The sequence below is a fragment of the Salvelinus alpinus genome, chromosome 15 (genome assembly GCF_045679555.1).
Source record: "Salvelinus alpinus chromosome 15, SLU_Salpinus.1, whole genome shotgun sequence".
Classification (NCBI taxonomy): Eukaryota; Metazoa; Chordata; class Actinopteri; order Salmoniformes; family Salmonidae; genus Salvelinus; species Salvelinus alpinus.
Window position 1 is genome coordinate 12667204 of NC_092100.1, and position 13218 is coordinate 12680421.

Consider the following 13218-nt stretch of genomic DNA (forward strand, 5'->3'; position numbering starts at 1 on the left):
ATGCCATAGGGGCAAGTAATGAAGCTCTGCAGAAAGTACTAGAAAGAGTATTGGGACCTGTAGGGGGAGACAATGTACAGTGATTGAACATTTTCAGAGCGTGTTACTCGAGATGATCTGAGATACTGTGGCGTTGTTCCACTCTAGCCATTCTTCGATCTCAGAGATCACAGAACATGTTTGGTTAAAGGAAAACAGGGAATGAAAAGAGTCCCATTTACCATTGTGTCGCCAAACTTGTGTATTTGTAGGAAAACATAGACTAGAAGGTAGACCTGCAGGGTAGCCTTAGTCAACAGTTACAACAGCACTATAAAACGCTAAAACTGAACAGTAGTTACTGTATCCCGTGTGTTACTAGTAGACTATAGATATATATGTTGACACTTTAAACAGTAGGCTACGTCCAGCTAGGATTTATATTTGTTGTTGTGAAGTAGCCTATAGATCTAGGCTGATTGTTGGTATGATAAAATTGTTATTTCATGTAGCGCCATCGGGCAATTCATAAAGCTTAGTCTAGTGACTTTACAATTGTGTCAAATGACTGCTAATATCGTAAGAACTCAGTGAGATGTCACCATTGATTTAATCGCAGAGGGGACGGAGTTAGTGGAGCGAGAGTGGGGGGTCATTACAGAAACTGTTTCCTTGACTGAAGTAGTCCCATTTAAGCCCCGCCACTACCGTCCGGAACATCTACCAAAAGACTCATTGAATGGGAAGCAAACCTTTTTCAACTCTTAGCCTATCACGTGACTATCACATCTTCTATCTGGACTCCGCAAGCTGCCCTGGTAATTGTATCACAAAACCGAGGAGCTTGTGCAAACTGGTGCGCGTGAAAAAGATAACTAACGCCGAAGATGGATGTTGTGCATTTTTCCATTGGTAGTATCTTGTCGATTGTTCTTCAAGTGCTGCTGTTGTCTTCTTCATATGGTTCGTTGGAGCCCTACGACCTTTTATACAACAATGCTGTCGAAGCCTTTTACAGAAGTGACTATAAAGATGTGGTGCGACACATGGAGGGTGCGCTCAGAAGCTACGCAGAAGTCCGCCAGACTAAAGTCCGATGTCGGCTGAGATGCCAGAGCCAGCACCCGTTTGATTCCGTCTCCATGGACCTGCAGTTCTTTGACGTGGTTCTCCGAAGATCCAATTGTCAGAACGAGTGCATTGAAGAGAAAGTTGGAACACAGTCCATGCACAAAGTCAGCGAGGATGTCATCCAGGATTTCCACAGACGAATCCCGTACAACTATCTTCAGTTGGCTTATCAGAAGGTAAAATGTTTTTTAGTAAATCTCACCAACAACTTTTGATGTAGTTATTTATTATATTAGTCATTTTTATTAGGCTACAGTGCATCATTTGGTGTCCTACACAGGCCACTGCAATAAACTGGTGCGCAGCTGTATTCTCACCCAGCTGTTGCTGCTGCTGAGCAACGTGACGCCGTCTCTACCCGGTGTGCTGTTGAGTGTGATACAGTGTTGTCCTTTCGGTAGCGACGAGAGAAAAGATACAATGTAACGCTCAAGTATATCTGATATAGCCTACTGTATTAGTTTTGTTGCAAATCATTTTTGGGACTTGAGTGAAACTTTGTCTTTTCCCATCCCTACTGTCTCCAATTACTAGCGTAAATATAACACATAACGGGCTATAGTAGCACAGGTTCGACACTGAGAGGGGAATTTCCGTCAGTTATATGAAGCATCCTCACAAAACATACTATTTCTCCAAAGCAAACACGACTTTCTCACACACGCATGTACATCCATAGTAGGCCTGCAGGTTATGGAATTGTAATAGCCCCTCCCCCACTATGTCTCTGCCTGCATTCATTCATAACGTTTTCCAGACAATACCTCTGCCATTGAATCGAAACAGGTACACACATCTGTGAACTTGTTCTCCATCAGAGAATGTCATGGTTCCTTTTTTTTATGGTCTCTGATGGTGTGCCGGTGTCATGCCAACAGCTGGCAACTCCTCGATGACCAACCAGCCCATTACACAGAAACTACTACACTGGTATCTGATTACTTTTATTTGTATTTATTCAACTAGGCAAGTCGGTTAAGAACAAATTCTTATTTACAATGACACCTACCGGGCCAAACCCCAACGACGCTGGGCCAATTGTTTTCTGCCCTATGGGACTCCCAATCACGGCCGGATGTGATACAGCCTGGATTACATGGTGGTGCCCCTCAAATCCTGATTTGACATTGGACTGTCTAAAAACAAACATGTATATGCCTGCCTAACAACATCAAAAAAATAGTGAATTTTTCCCATCTCTAAACCACCAACAACATCAGATCTATTTGAACTGTGAAGAAATCTCAAGTGCCCCGTTCACCTCCCCTCTTTAACACTAGAACCGCTAAAGCAGTCATTTTCACTGTTCATCATTTTATATTAGTTATTACTCTGCCATTTCAAAAAATGTCAAGCCCCTCTTCTTCATTGACTTGTCCTAAATAAGTCTATATAACACACTGTGATTGTTAGAATCTTAATATCACAAACAGAACTGGAGTTAGAACCAGTTTTATGAGGGCATGTCACTTAAAAAAAATGTTTTTCCACCGTTGCTCCTCCTTTTCTTGACAGTAGGGCCTGCTCCGCTCCTTCTTCTGACAGTAGGGCCTGCTCCGCTCCTTCTTCTGACAGTAGGGCCTGCTCCGCTCCTTCTTCTGACAGTAGGGCCTGCTCCACTCCTTCTTCTGACAGTAGGGCCTGCTCCGCTCCTTCTTCTGACAGTAGGGCCTGCTCCCCTCCTTCTTCTGACAGTAGGGCCTGCTCCGCTCCTTCTGACTGTTAAATGTGCATCTCATGATCACCCTGATAATTGCCTCAACTGAACATAAACTATACTGAAATGAATTTCACACATAGAACAGTAGATGAAATAGATTAAGAAAAGTATGATGGGGTAGAATGGGCGAGTTAATGAAGCGAACGATGAATAATTATGCAATCACCAATTGTGAATGAAGAACAAGGCTACACAGTGAGAGTGTGCGTAATTGTACATGCTGAACAGCTTTCAATATCTGGGAAAATATCCACATTGGGCAGCAGGTGAGCAAGTGTCTGAGAATGTGGTGGTGAGGCTTGTTGAACTTTACGTTGGCAAGGGAAGAAATGTCACCATGGACAATTTCTTCACTTCACTGTCAATGGCGAACAAGTTGCGTGCAAATAAAACAAGTCTGGCCGGCACCATGAACAAAGACAGGAGCGCCCGCCCTCTGCACCAAATAAGGCACATGCACAGCCATGGTACCCCACAACAGTGCTGAAGAATGACAAGATGACAGGGACACGATAAAGAGAAAAACCGGAGACTATTACGCACAACAAACCAAACAAAAGTATGTCAAGTGTCAAGTAAGTGAAATTGACCAAAATTGTGTCAACTGTTAGGAAAAGTGATAACAGCTAAATGGAATTGAACTGTTAGAACGTGGCAGTCAGAATGACTGGGGGGTGGGAGTGGTCCGTCAATGCCCAGCGGTTCGAGTGTTAAGGTCTACACTAGAGGTCGACCGATTATGATTTTTCAACGCCGATTATTGGAGGACCAAAAAAAGCCGATACCGATTAATTGGCCGATTTGTATTTATTTATTTGTAATAATGACAATTACAACAATACTGAATGAACACTTTTATTTTAACTTAATATAATACATCAATCAAATCAATTTAGCCTCAAATAAATAATGAAACATGTTCAATTTGGTTTAAATAATGCAGAAACAAAGTGTTGGAGAAGAAAGTAAAAGTGCAATATGTGCCATGTAAAAAAGCTAACGTTTAAGTTCCTTGCTCAGAACATGAGATGGTTCCTTTTAACATGAGTTTTCAATATTCCCAGGTAAGAAGTTTTAGGATGTAGTTGTTATAGGAATTATAGGACAATTTCTCTCTATACCATTTGTATTTCATATACCTTTGACTATTGGATGTTCTTATAGGCACTTTAGTATTGCCAGTGTAACAGTATAGCTTCCGTCCCTCTCCTCGCCCCTACCTGGGCTCGAACCAGGAACACATCGACAACAGCCACTCTTGAACCAACGCTCCACAAAAGCCGCAGCCCTTGCAGAGCAAGGGGAACAACTACTCCAAGTCTCAGAGCGAGTGACGTTTGAAACGCTATTAGCGCGCACCCCGCTAACTAGCTAGCCATTTCACATCGGTTACACCAGCCTAATCTCGGGAGTTGATAGGCTTGAAGTCATAAACAGCTCAATGCCTGAAGCATTGCGAAGAGCTGCTGGCAAATGCACGAAAGTGCTGTTTGAATGAATGCTTACGAGCCTGCTGCTGCCTACCACCGCTCAGTCAGACTGCTCTATCAAATATCAAATCATAGACTTAATTATAACATAATAACACACAGAAATACAAGCCTTAGGTCATTAATATGGTCAAATCCGGAAACTATAATTTCGAAAATAAAAAGTTTATTCTTTCAGTGAAATACGGAAACGTTCCGTATTTTATCTAATGGGTGGCATCCATAAATCTAAATATTCCTGTTACATTGCACAACCTTCAATGTTATGTCATAATTACGTAAAATTCTGGCAAATTAGTCCGTAACGAGCCAGGCGGCACAAATTGTTGCATATACCCTGACTCTGTGTGCAATGAACGCAAGAGAAGTGATACAATTTCCCTAGTTTAATATTGCCTGCTAACATGATATTCTTTTAACTAAATATGCAGGTTTAAAAATATATACTTCTGTGTATTGATTTTAAGAAAGGCATTGATGTTTATGGTTAGGTACATTCGTGCAACGATTGTGCTTTTTTTGCAAATGCGCTTTTGTTAAATTATCCCCCGTTTGGCGAAGTTGGCTGTCTTTTGTTAGGAAGAAATAGTCTTCACAGTTCGCAACGAGCGAGGCGGCCCAAACTGCTGCATATACCCTGACATATACCCGGCACAGAACGCAAGAGAAGTGACACAATTTCCCTAGTTAAAATAAATTCATGTTCGCAGGCAATACTAACTATATATGCAGGTTTAAAAAATATATAGTTGTGTATTGATTTTAAGAAAGGCATTGATGTTTATGGTTAGGTACACATTGGTGCAACGACAGTGCTTTTTTCGCGAATGCGCTTGTTAAATCACCCATTTGCCGAAGTAGGCTTTTTTCGCGAATGTGCTTGTTAAATCACCCATTTGGCGAAGTAGGCTGTGATTCGATGATAAATTAACAGGCACTGCATCGATTATATGCAACGCAGGACAAGCTAGATAAACTAGTAATATCATCAACTATGTGTAGTTAACTAGTGAATATGTTAAGATTGATTGTTTTTTATAAGATACGTTTAATGCTAGCTAGCATCTTACCTTGGCTCTTTGCTGCACTCACACAACAGGTAGTCAGCCAGGCCACGCAGTCTCCTTGTGGAGTGCAATGTAATCGGCCATGATCGGTGTCCAAAAATGCTGATTACCGATTGTTGTGAAAACTTGAAATTGTCCCTAATTAATCGGCCATTCCGATTAATCGGTCGACCTCTAGTCTACACTGAGTGTACAACACTTTAGGAACACCTTCCTAATATTGAGTTGCACCCCCCTTTGCCCTCAGAAGAGCCTTAATTCATCAGGGCACAGACTTTACAAACTGTCAAAAGCGTTCCCCTGAGATGCTGGCCCATGTTAACTCCAATGCTTCCCACAGTTGTGTTAAGTTGGCTGGATGTCCTTTGGGTGGTGGACCATTCTTGATACACACAGGAAACTGTTGAGCGTGGAAAAACCCAGCAGCGTTGCAGTTCTTGACACTCAGTTCCTGGCACCTACTACCATACCCCGTTCAAAGGCATTTAGCTCTTCTGTCTTGCCCATTAACCCTCTGAATGGCACACATACACAATCCACGTCTCAATTGTCTCAAGGCATTTACAAATAATTCTTTAACCTGTCTCCTCTCCTTCATCTACACTGATTGAAGTGGATTTAACAAGTGATATCAACAAGGGATCATAGCATTCACCTGGTCAGTCTGTCATGGAAAGAGCAGATGTTCCTAATGTTTTGTCCACTCAGTGTATTATAATAATCATCATCATCATAATAACGGGGGCACGTTTAGGTCATGTACTGTAATTGCATGGCCTTGGCCCAGCCCTATAAATCTGTGCTCAAAGGGAAATGTATTATGATATTTTCAAGCAGAATAATAGGCTCAAAACAAGGCGTTAACTAATGTCACCATGGCTGTTTTCTAGATAGCCTCCTCCACGTGTCTCTGCATGTCTCCCAGCGTGTTGATGTCTTTATGAACTGGCTAAAATGCGGCACATCAAGGCCTTGAGGTACAAAGGTAGATCTGAGGCATTCCTATTGGCTGGCTTAATACGACTCTTTCCATAAGAGCAGGCCCTGTGAATGTGTGTCAGTGTGTGTCGAGCCGGCGGCGCGGGGTGTTGTCGAGCCGGGGGCGCGGGGTGTTGTCGAGCCGGGGGCGCGCGGTGTTGTCGAGCCGGGGGCGCGCGGTGTTGTCGAGCCAGGGGCGCGGGGTGTTGTCGAGCTGGGGGCGCGGGGTGTTGTCGAGCCGGGGGCGCGCGCGGGGTGTTGTCGAGCCGGGGGCGCGCGCGGGGTGTTGTCGAGCCGGGGGCGCGGGGTGTTGTCGAGCTGGGGGCGCGGGGTGTTGTCGAGCCGGGGGCGCGCGGGGTGTTGTCGAGCCGGGGATGCGTTCGTAGGTGTTTGTGAAAATAAACAACATTCCTCCACTATTTGACATTCCAGCCTCGCACACCCGCCTCTGGACCCGCCTCTGGACCCGCTCTCTGGCTTAATGGCCCCTTTTGGGCCTGGCACCAGAAGGGCCCACAGACACCAACACAGACACACCAACTGTTCTACCCTCGTCTGAATGGTGCGTGTCCCCAATTCTCCCACCATTTAGCCAGGCAAATATTTTGTTTTCCAGTTGTTTGCTTTACTAAAAGGAGAGACACGCCAGGCTTGTGCAGGAGGTAAAGGGAGACTCTTGTTCTGCCCTAGGTAGCCCCCAGTAGCTGGTGGTTGGCCAGAGCTGGCTCCACATCCTAAAGCCACAGCAGGATCAAAAGCCCTCAGCGGCCCCTGGTCTCATCGGCTCCACTGGCCTCTAGGCTAGGTGCTTATCTCCAGCACATCCTGGGGAGGGTGACCGGTAGGCCACTCTGAGACTGGTGTGAACCAGGGATTGTAACCAACCTCTGTCCATATAGGCCCTGTAGGTGCTGTTTGAAATGAAAGAGAAGGGAGTTGTTTGGGGGACGGGGGGTGTTGTTTGGGGGGCGCGGGGGGGGTTGTTTGGGGGGCGCGGGGGGGGTTGTTTGGGGGGCGCGGGGGGGGGTTGCCTCTCTTTAGTGACTTGTTTCCCATGCCCATGTTTTGAAGTTTTGTTTGTGGCTAGGAAAGTTATTGCGTTAGTGTTCACAATTTATTGCCAATTAACCGCAACACATTTAGAGAGACAAAGGAACGCAAGGAAATTTCATCACTTGAACATCTGTATTTATTTGGGATTTGGCTAGGGTCAGAGGTTATATTCAGCTCTAAATAGGGCCAGATGGCCCAACTATTTGATTTATATTCAATTCATTAAGTTATTTGACATATGAGGACAGTCTGCCTTTGCAAATTCCATCTGGCCCACCATATGACACATTGGACTGCACGTCGCTCTGTATCTCATTGTGGATGAACTGATTTCCCATTGTCACTTTGTTTGGGAACCCCCCCCCCCTCCCGACTAGGTCACCACACTGTCTGCATCCTGCTGTTCTTGGAGCCACAGTGTTCCACACTATTTACTTTGTTTACTTTATGTCTTTTATTATTTCTAATTGTTGCATTGTGGAGAAGGAGCCTGCCAGTAAGCATTTTGTTGGACGGTGTATCCCATACATACGTCTAATAAAACTTGAAACCTCTCTCCGGAATGCCACGTTTATCACCAGTTTTCGCTCAAGGCTCTTCACACATGAGCAATTCAGGTACTTGTTTCTCCACTGTGAATGATGGTTTGATATCCACTCAGCAGGCTACCTGTTGTTGTTCAGCTCCAACCCTCTCCTACATGGATCTCTGAGATGAAGACATGGGCTGGACTTCTGTGCACCTCGGGGGGGGGGGGGGGGTTGTGACCTTATCCAATTACTAGGACTCATTTTCCACTACGCAACAGTGTAGTGATCATCGTGGCGTCTGTCTCCTTGAAAGCGCCGTCGTCACGCTGATCCAATTAGCTAACCAGCCAAGAAGAGGAGGAGCTAGGAGGGATCCCCACACCATATGGACCCCAGCTAGGAGGGATCCCCACACCATATGGACCCCAGCTAGGAGGGATCCCCACACCATATGGACCCCAGCTAGGAGGGATCCCCACACCATATGGACCCCAGCTAGGAGGGATCCCCACACCATATGGACCCCAGCTAGGAGGGATCCCCACACCATATGTAACCCCAGCTAGGAGGGATCCCCACACCATATGGAACCCCAGCTAGGAGGGATCCCCACACCATATGGAACCCCAGCTAGGAGGGATCCCCACACCATATGGACCCCAGCTAGGAGGGATCCCCACACCATATGGAACCCCAGCTAGGAGGGATCCCCACACCATATGGAAGCCCAGCTAGGAGGGATCCCCACACCATATGGACCCCAGCTAGGAGGGATCCCCACACCATATGGAACCCCAGCTAGGAGGGATCCCCACACCATATGGAACCCCAGCTAGGAGGGATCCCCACACCATATGGACCCCAGCTAGGAGGGATCCCCACACCATATGGAACCCCAGCTAGGAGGGATCCCCACACCATATGGAAGCCCAGCTAGGAGGGATCCCCACACCATATGGAACCCCAGCTAGGAGGGATCCCCACACCATATGGAACCCCAGCTAGGAGGGATCCCCACACCATATGGAACCCCAGCTAGGAGGGATCCCCACACCATATGGAACCCAGCTAGGAGGGATCCCCACACCATATGGAACCCCAGCTAGGAGGGATCCCCACACCATATGGAACCCCAGCTAGGAGGGATCCCCACACCATATGGAACCCCAGCTAGGAGGGATCCCCACACCATATGGACCCCAGCTAGGAGGGATCCCCACACCATATGGACCCCAGCTAGGAGGGATCCCCACACCATATGGAACCCCAGCTAGGAGGGATCCCCACACCATATGGACCCCAGCTAGGAGGGATCCCCACACCATATGGACCCCAGCTAGGAGGGATCCCCACACCATATGGAACCCCAGCTAGGAGGGATCCCCACACCATATGGACCCCAGCTAGGAGGGATCCCCACACCATATGGACCCCAGCTAGGAGGGATCCCCACACCATATGGAATCCCAGCTAGGAGGGATCCCCACACCATATGGAACCCCAGCTAGGAGGGATCCCCACACCATATGGACCCCAGCTAGGAGGGATCCCCACACCATATGGAATCCCAGCTAGGAGGGATCCCCACACCATATGGAATCCCAGCTAGGAGGGATCCCCACACCATATGGAATCCCAGCTAGGAGGGATCCCCACACCATATGGAACCCAGCTAGGAGGGATCCCCACACCATATGGACCCCAGCTAGGAGGGATCTCCACACCATATGGAACCCCAGCTAGGAGGGATCCCCACACCATATGGACCCCAGCTAGGAGGGATCCCCACACCATATGGAACCCCAGCTAGGAGGGATCCCCACACCATATGGACCCCAGCTAGGAGGGATCCCCACACCATATGGAACCCCAGCTAGGAGGGATCCCCACACCATATGGAACCCCAGCTAGGAGGGATCCCCACACCATATGGAACCCCAGCTAGGAGGGATCCCCACACCATATGGAACCCCAGCTAGGAGGGATCCCCACACCATATGGAACCCCAGCTAGGAGGGATCCCCACACCATATGGAACCCCAGCTAGGAGGGATCCCCACACCATATGGAACCCCAGCTAGGAGGGATCCCCACACCATATGGAACCCCAGCTAGGAGGGATCCCCACACCATATGGAACCCCAGCTAGGAGGGATCCCCACACCATATGGAATCCCAGCTAGGAGGGATCCCCACACCATATGGAACCCCAGCTAGGAGGGATCCCCACACCATATGGAACCCCAGCTAGGAGGGATCCCCACACCATATGGAACCCAGCTAGGAGGGATCCCCACACCATATGGAACCCCAGCTAGGAGAGATCCCCACACCATATGGAACCCCAGCTAGGAGGGATCCCCACACCATATGGAACCCCAGCTAGGAGGGATCCCCACACCATATGGAACCCCAGCTAGGAGGGATCCCCACACCATATGGAACCCAGCTAGGAGGGATCCCCACACCATATGGACCCCAGCTAGGAGGGATCCCCACACCATATGGAATCCCAGCTAGGAGGGATCCCCACACCATATGGAACCCCAGCTAGGAGGGATCCCCACACCATATGGAACCCCAGCTAGGAGGGATCCCCACACCATATGGAAGCCCAGCTAGGAGGGATCCCCACACCATATGGAACCCCAGCTAGGAGGGATCCCCACACCATATGGACCCCAGCTAGGAGGGATCCCCACACCATATGGAACCCCAGCTAGGAGGGATCCCCACACCATATGGAACCCCAGCTAGGAGGGATCCCCACACCATATGGACCCCAGCTAGGAGGGATCCCCACACCATATGGAACCCCAGCTAGGAGGGATCCCCACACCATATGGAAGCCCAGCTAGGAGGGATCCCCACACCATATGGAAGCCCAGCTAGGAGGGATCCCCACACCATATGGAAGCCCAGCTAGGAGGGATCCCCACACCATATGGAAGCCCAGCTAGGAAGGTTGGAGTTGGAAGCTGGGGGTTTTCGAGTGGAAAAATATCAACAAATTCTCTCCCCCACATTTATTTTACACAATGTTCTGGAGCAGTATCTGGCATGGGGAGAGCAGATCAGATAATTGAAGAGGATTTAAGAGCTGAGAAGGAGGAAGTTGTCGAGGGACTGAATATTATTTACATCAAACAGAAATCCATCCTCTAATGGCGGTGTCATGGTGACCCCGGAATAGAGAGGATTTATCTCTGGAACCTGTTGATAAGGGATATTACTCACTGATGAAGGATAGGAGCTTAGACAGGGAAGATACATGGTGAAAGAGCCAGAGCACAACCTTCGCCTCCACATTCCTGTGTTGAGAGCCAGCTCTAGCCCACAGGTTAAGGACCAGGAGCGATGCAGGGTTTTCCCTATATGCATTTATTAACGGTGGCCCACCACACTTTTTTAAATGGATAATCGTTGGATCAATGACTGGAAGTCTACGGGAACAGCTAGCATGTCATTGCTAGCTTTCCCCCGCTAGTAGCAGTGCACATTCATTTCTGCATGTGTGCCACTCCTGAATCCACCGCTGGTTGGTTGACTCTGAAGCGTGCCATTACTAACTTACTGCACTGTGCCCACGGTGATCATGGCTGGCCCTAGACAGAGTGGCACTGGGCTCGGCCAAAGACTGTCTGCATGACTGCCTCTGAGTGGATACCAGCACAGCAGGAATGTGGGCGCACTCTCCCTAATGAACTGTTCTGTGTTACAGCATCACACTAATGCTCTCTACCTCATTTAACAATCAGAAGGCTAGGGGAAAGGAGAGAAGACGCTGGGAAGCACTGCCTAGAAGACTGCAGTGTTTGCGACGGGAGATGAGGCTGCAAAGAGAGCGAGAGAGAGAAGAGAGAAACCTGGCTAGGAAGTGACATTCTCAACTGTGTTGACATAATTGTAAAGACTTAATCAATCCACAGAGAGAAGTTGGTTGTCCATGCACTCATTTCTGCATCCAGGAGCAGGGGTAGTGTATTCTGGGTAGTGTACACTAAGGCAGGACAGGTGCTTCTGCTGTTTGTTTGATATTGGTTCCAGCTCCTTGCTTTAGATCAACCTGGGAATTTGGCACAATGACACACAGTACATTCCTTAATTTATTGGAGGATCACAACATCCCTCGTCATGGCAGGGAGCAGTAGCCTGATCCAACCAGCCGGTGACCAAAGTGGAGGGTTTCTCTTACTTATTCTTGTTTTCATTAAAGAGGCGTTCATCAGTTTGAGTGGAGGGCTCCGGGTTTGGCATTGAAGTGAGAGAGTTTTGTGGTTCCTGTATGCTCCGTGTGTGTGTGTGAGTGAGTGTGTGTGTGTGTGTGTGAGTAAATATGTGATGTGATTTCTTGTGGCCTGTGAGGGGACAAACTTGAGTGTGTCCTTGGGAAGGATCCTGCCTATGGAAAAAGGTGAAGTCTCTTGCCAGGCTCAGCATCTGTTAAGCTTGACCAAAGGGCCATTTGTCTATGGAACTGACAGCGCTGTAGAGGGAGCGCTGTAGAGGGAAAGACTGGGTTGGGGTTGGGGAGGATTGAGATGAGGGGAAAGACTGGGTTGGGGTTGGGGAGGATTGAGAGATGAGGGGAAAGACTGGGTTGGGGAGGATTGAGATGAGGGGAAAGACTGGGTTGGGGAGGATTGAGATGAGGGGAAAGACTGGGTTGGGGTTGGGGAGGATTGAGATGATGAGGGGAAAGATTGGGTTGGGGAGGATTGAGATGATGAGGGGAAAGACTGGGTTGGGGTTGGGGAGGATTGAGATGATGAGGGGAAAGACTGGGTTGGGGAGGATTGAGATGATGAGGGGAAAGACTGGGTTGGGGTTGGGGAGGATTGAGATGATGAGGGGAAAGACTGGGTTGGGGAGGATTGAGATGATGAGGGGAAAGACTGGGTTGGGGAGGATTGAGATGATGAGGGGAAAGACTGGGTTGGGGTTGGGGAGGATTGAGATGATGAGGGGAAAGACTGGGTTGGGGTTGGGGAGGATTGAGATGATGAGGGGAAAGACTGGGTTGGGGTTGGGGAGGATTGAGATGATGAGGGGAAAGACTAACTGTGGTGGATTCTTCCTGGGTGTGTCTCACTGTCCAGTCTGTCACAGTGGGGAGAAATGAGAAGGGTGTTGTGTACACTGGGTTGTGTACACTAATGGCAGGACAGAGTTAGTCACCACCAGTTTGGGGTTTTGACTAAGATGACATTGACTGATATTGTGTTCTTATGTTCTTGATTAAAGAAAGAGTCCATTTTAGCATTGACTAA

The 13218-nt window shown here is 48.2% G+C and overlaps 1 protein-coding gene across 1 annotated transcript in view; it reads left to right on the forward strand.

Moving 5' to 3' along the window:
* The first annotated feature begins 735 nt into the window (after nt 1-735).
* Nucleotides 736-13218, forward strand: part of LOC139539499 (prolyl 3-hydroxylase 2-like) — a 108642-nt gene continuing 96159 nt past the window's right edge. The window contains exon 1 of the mRNA XM_071342515.1: nt 736-1286. Within this exon, the coding sequence (XP_071198616.1) occupies nt 867-1286 (420 nt within the window). The 5' untranslated portion in view covers nt 736-866. The remainder of the gene's footprint in view (nt 1287-13218) is intronic.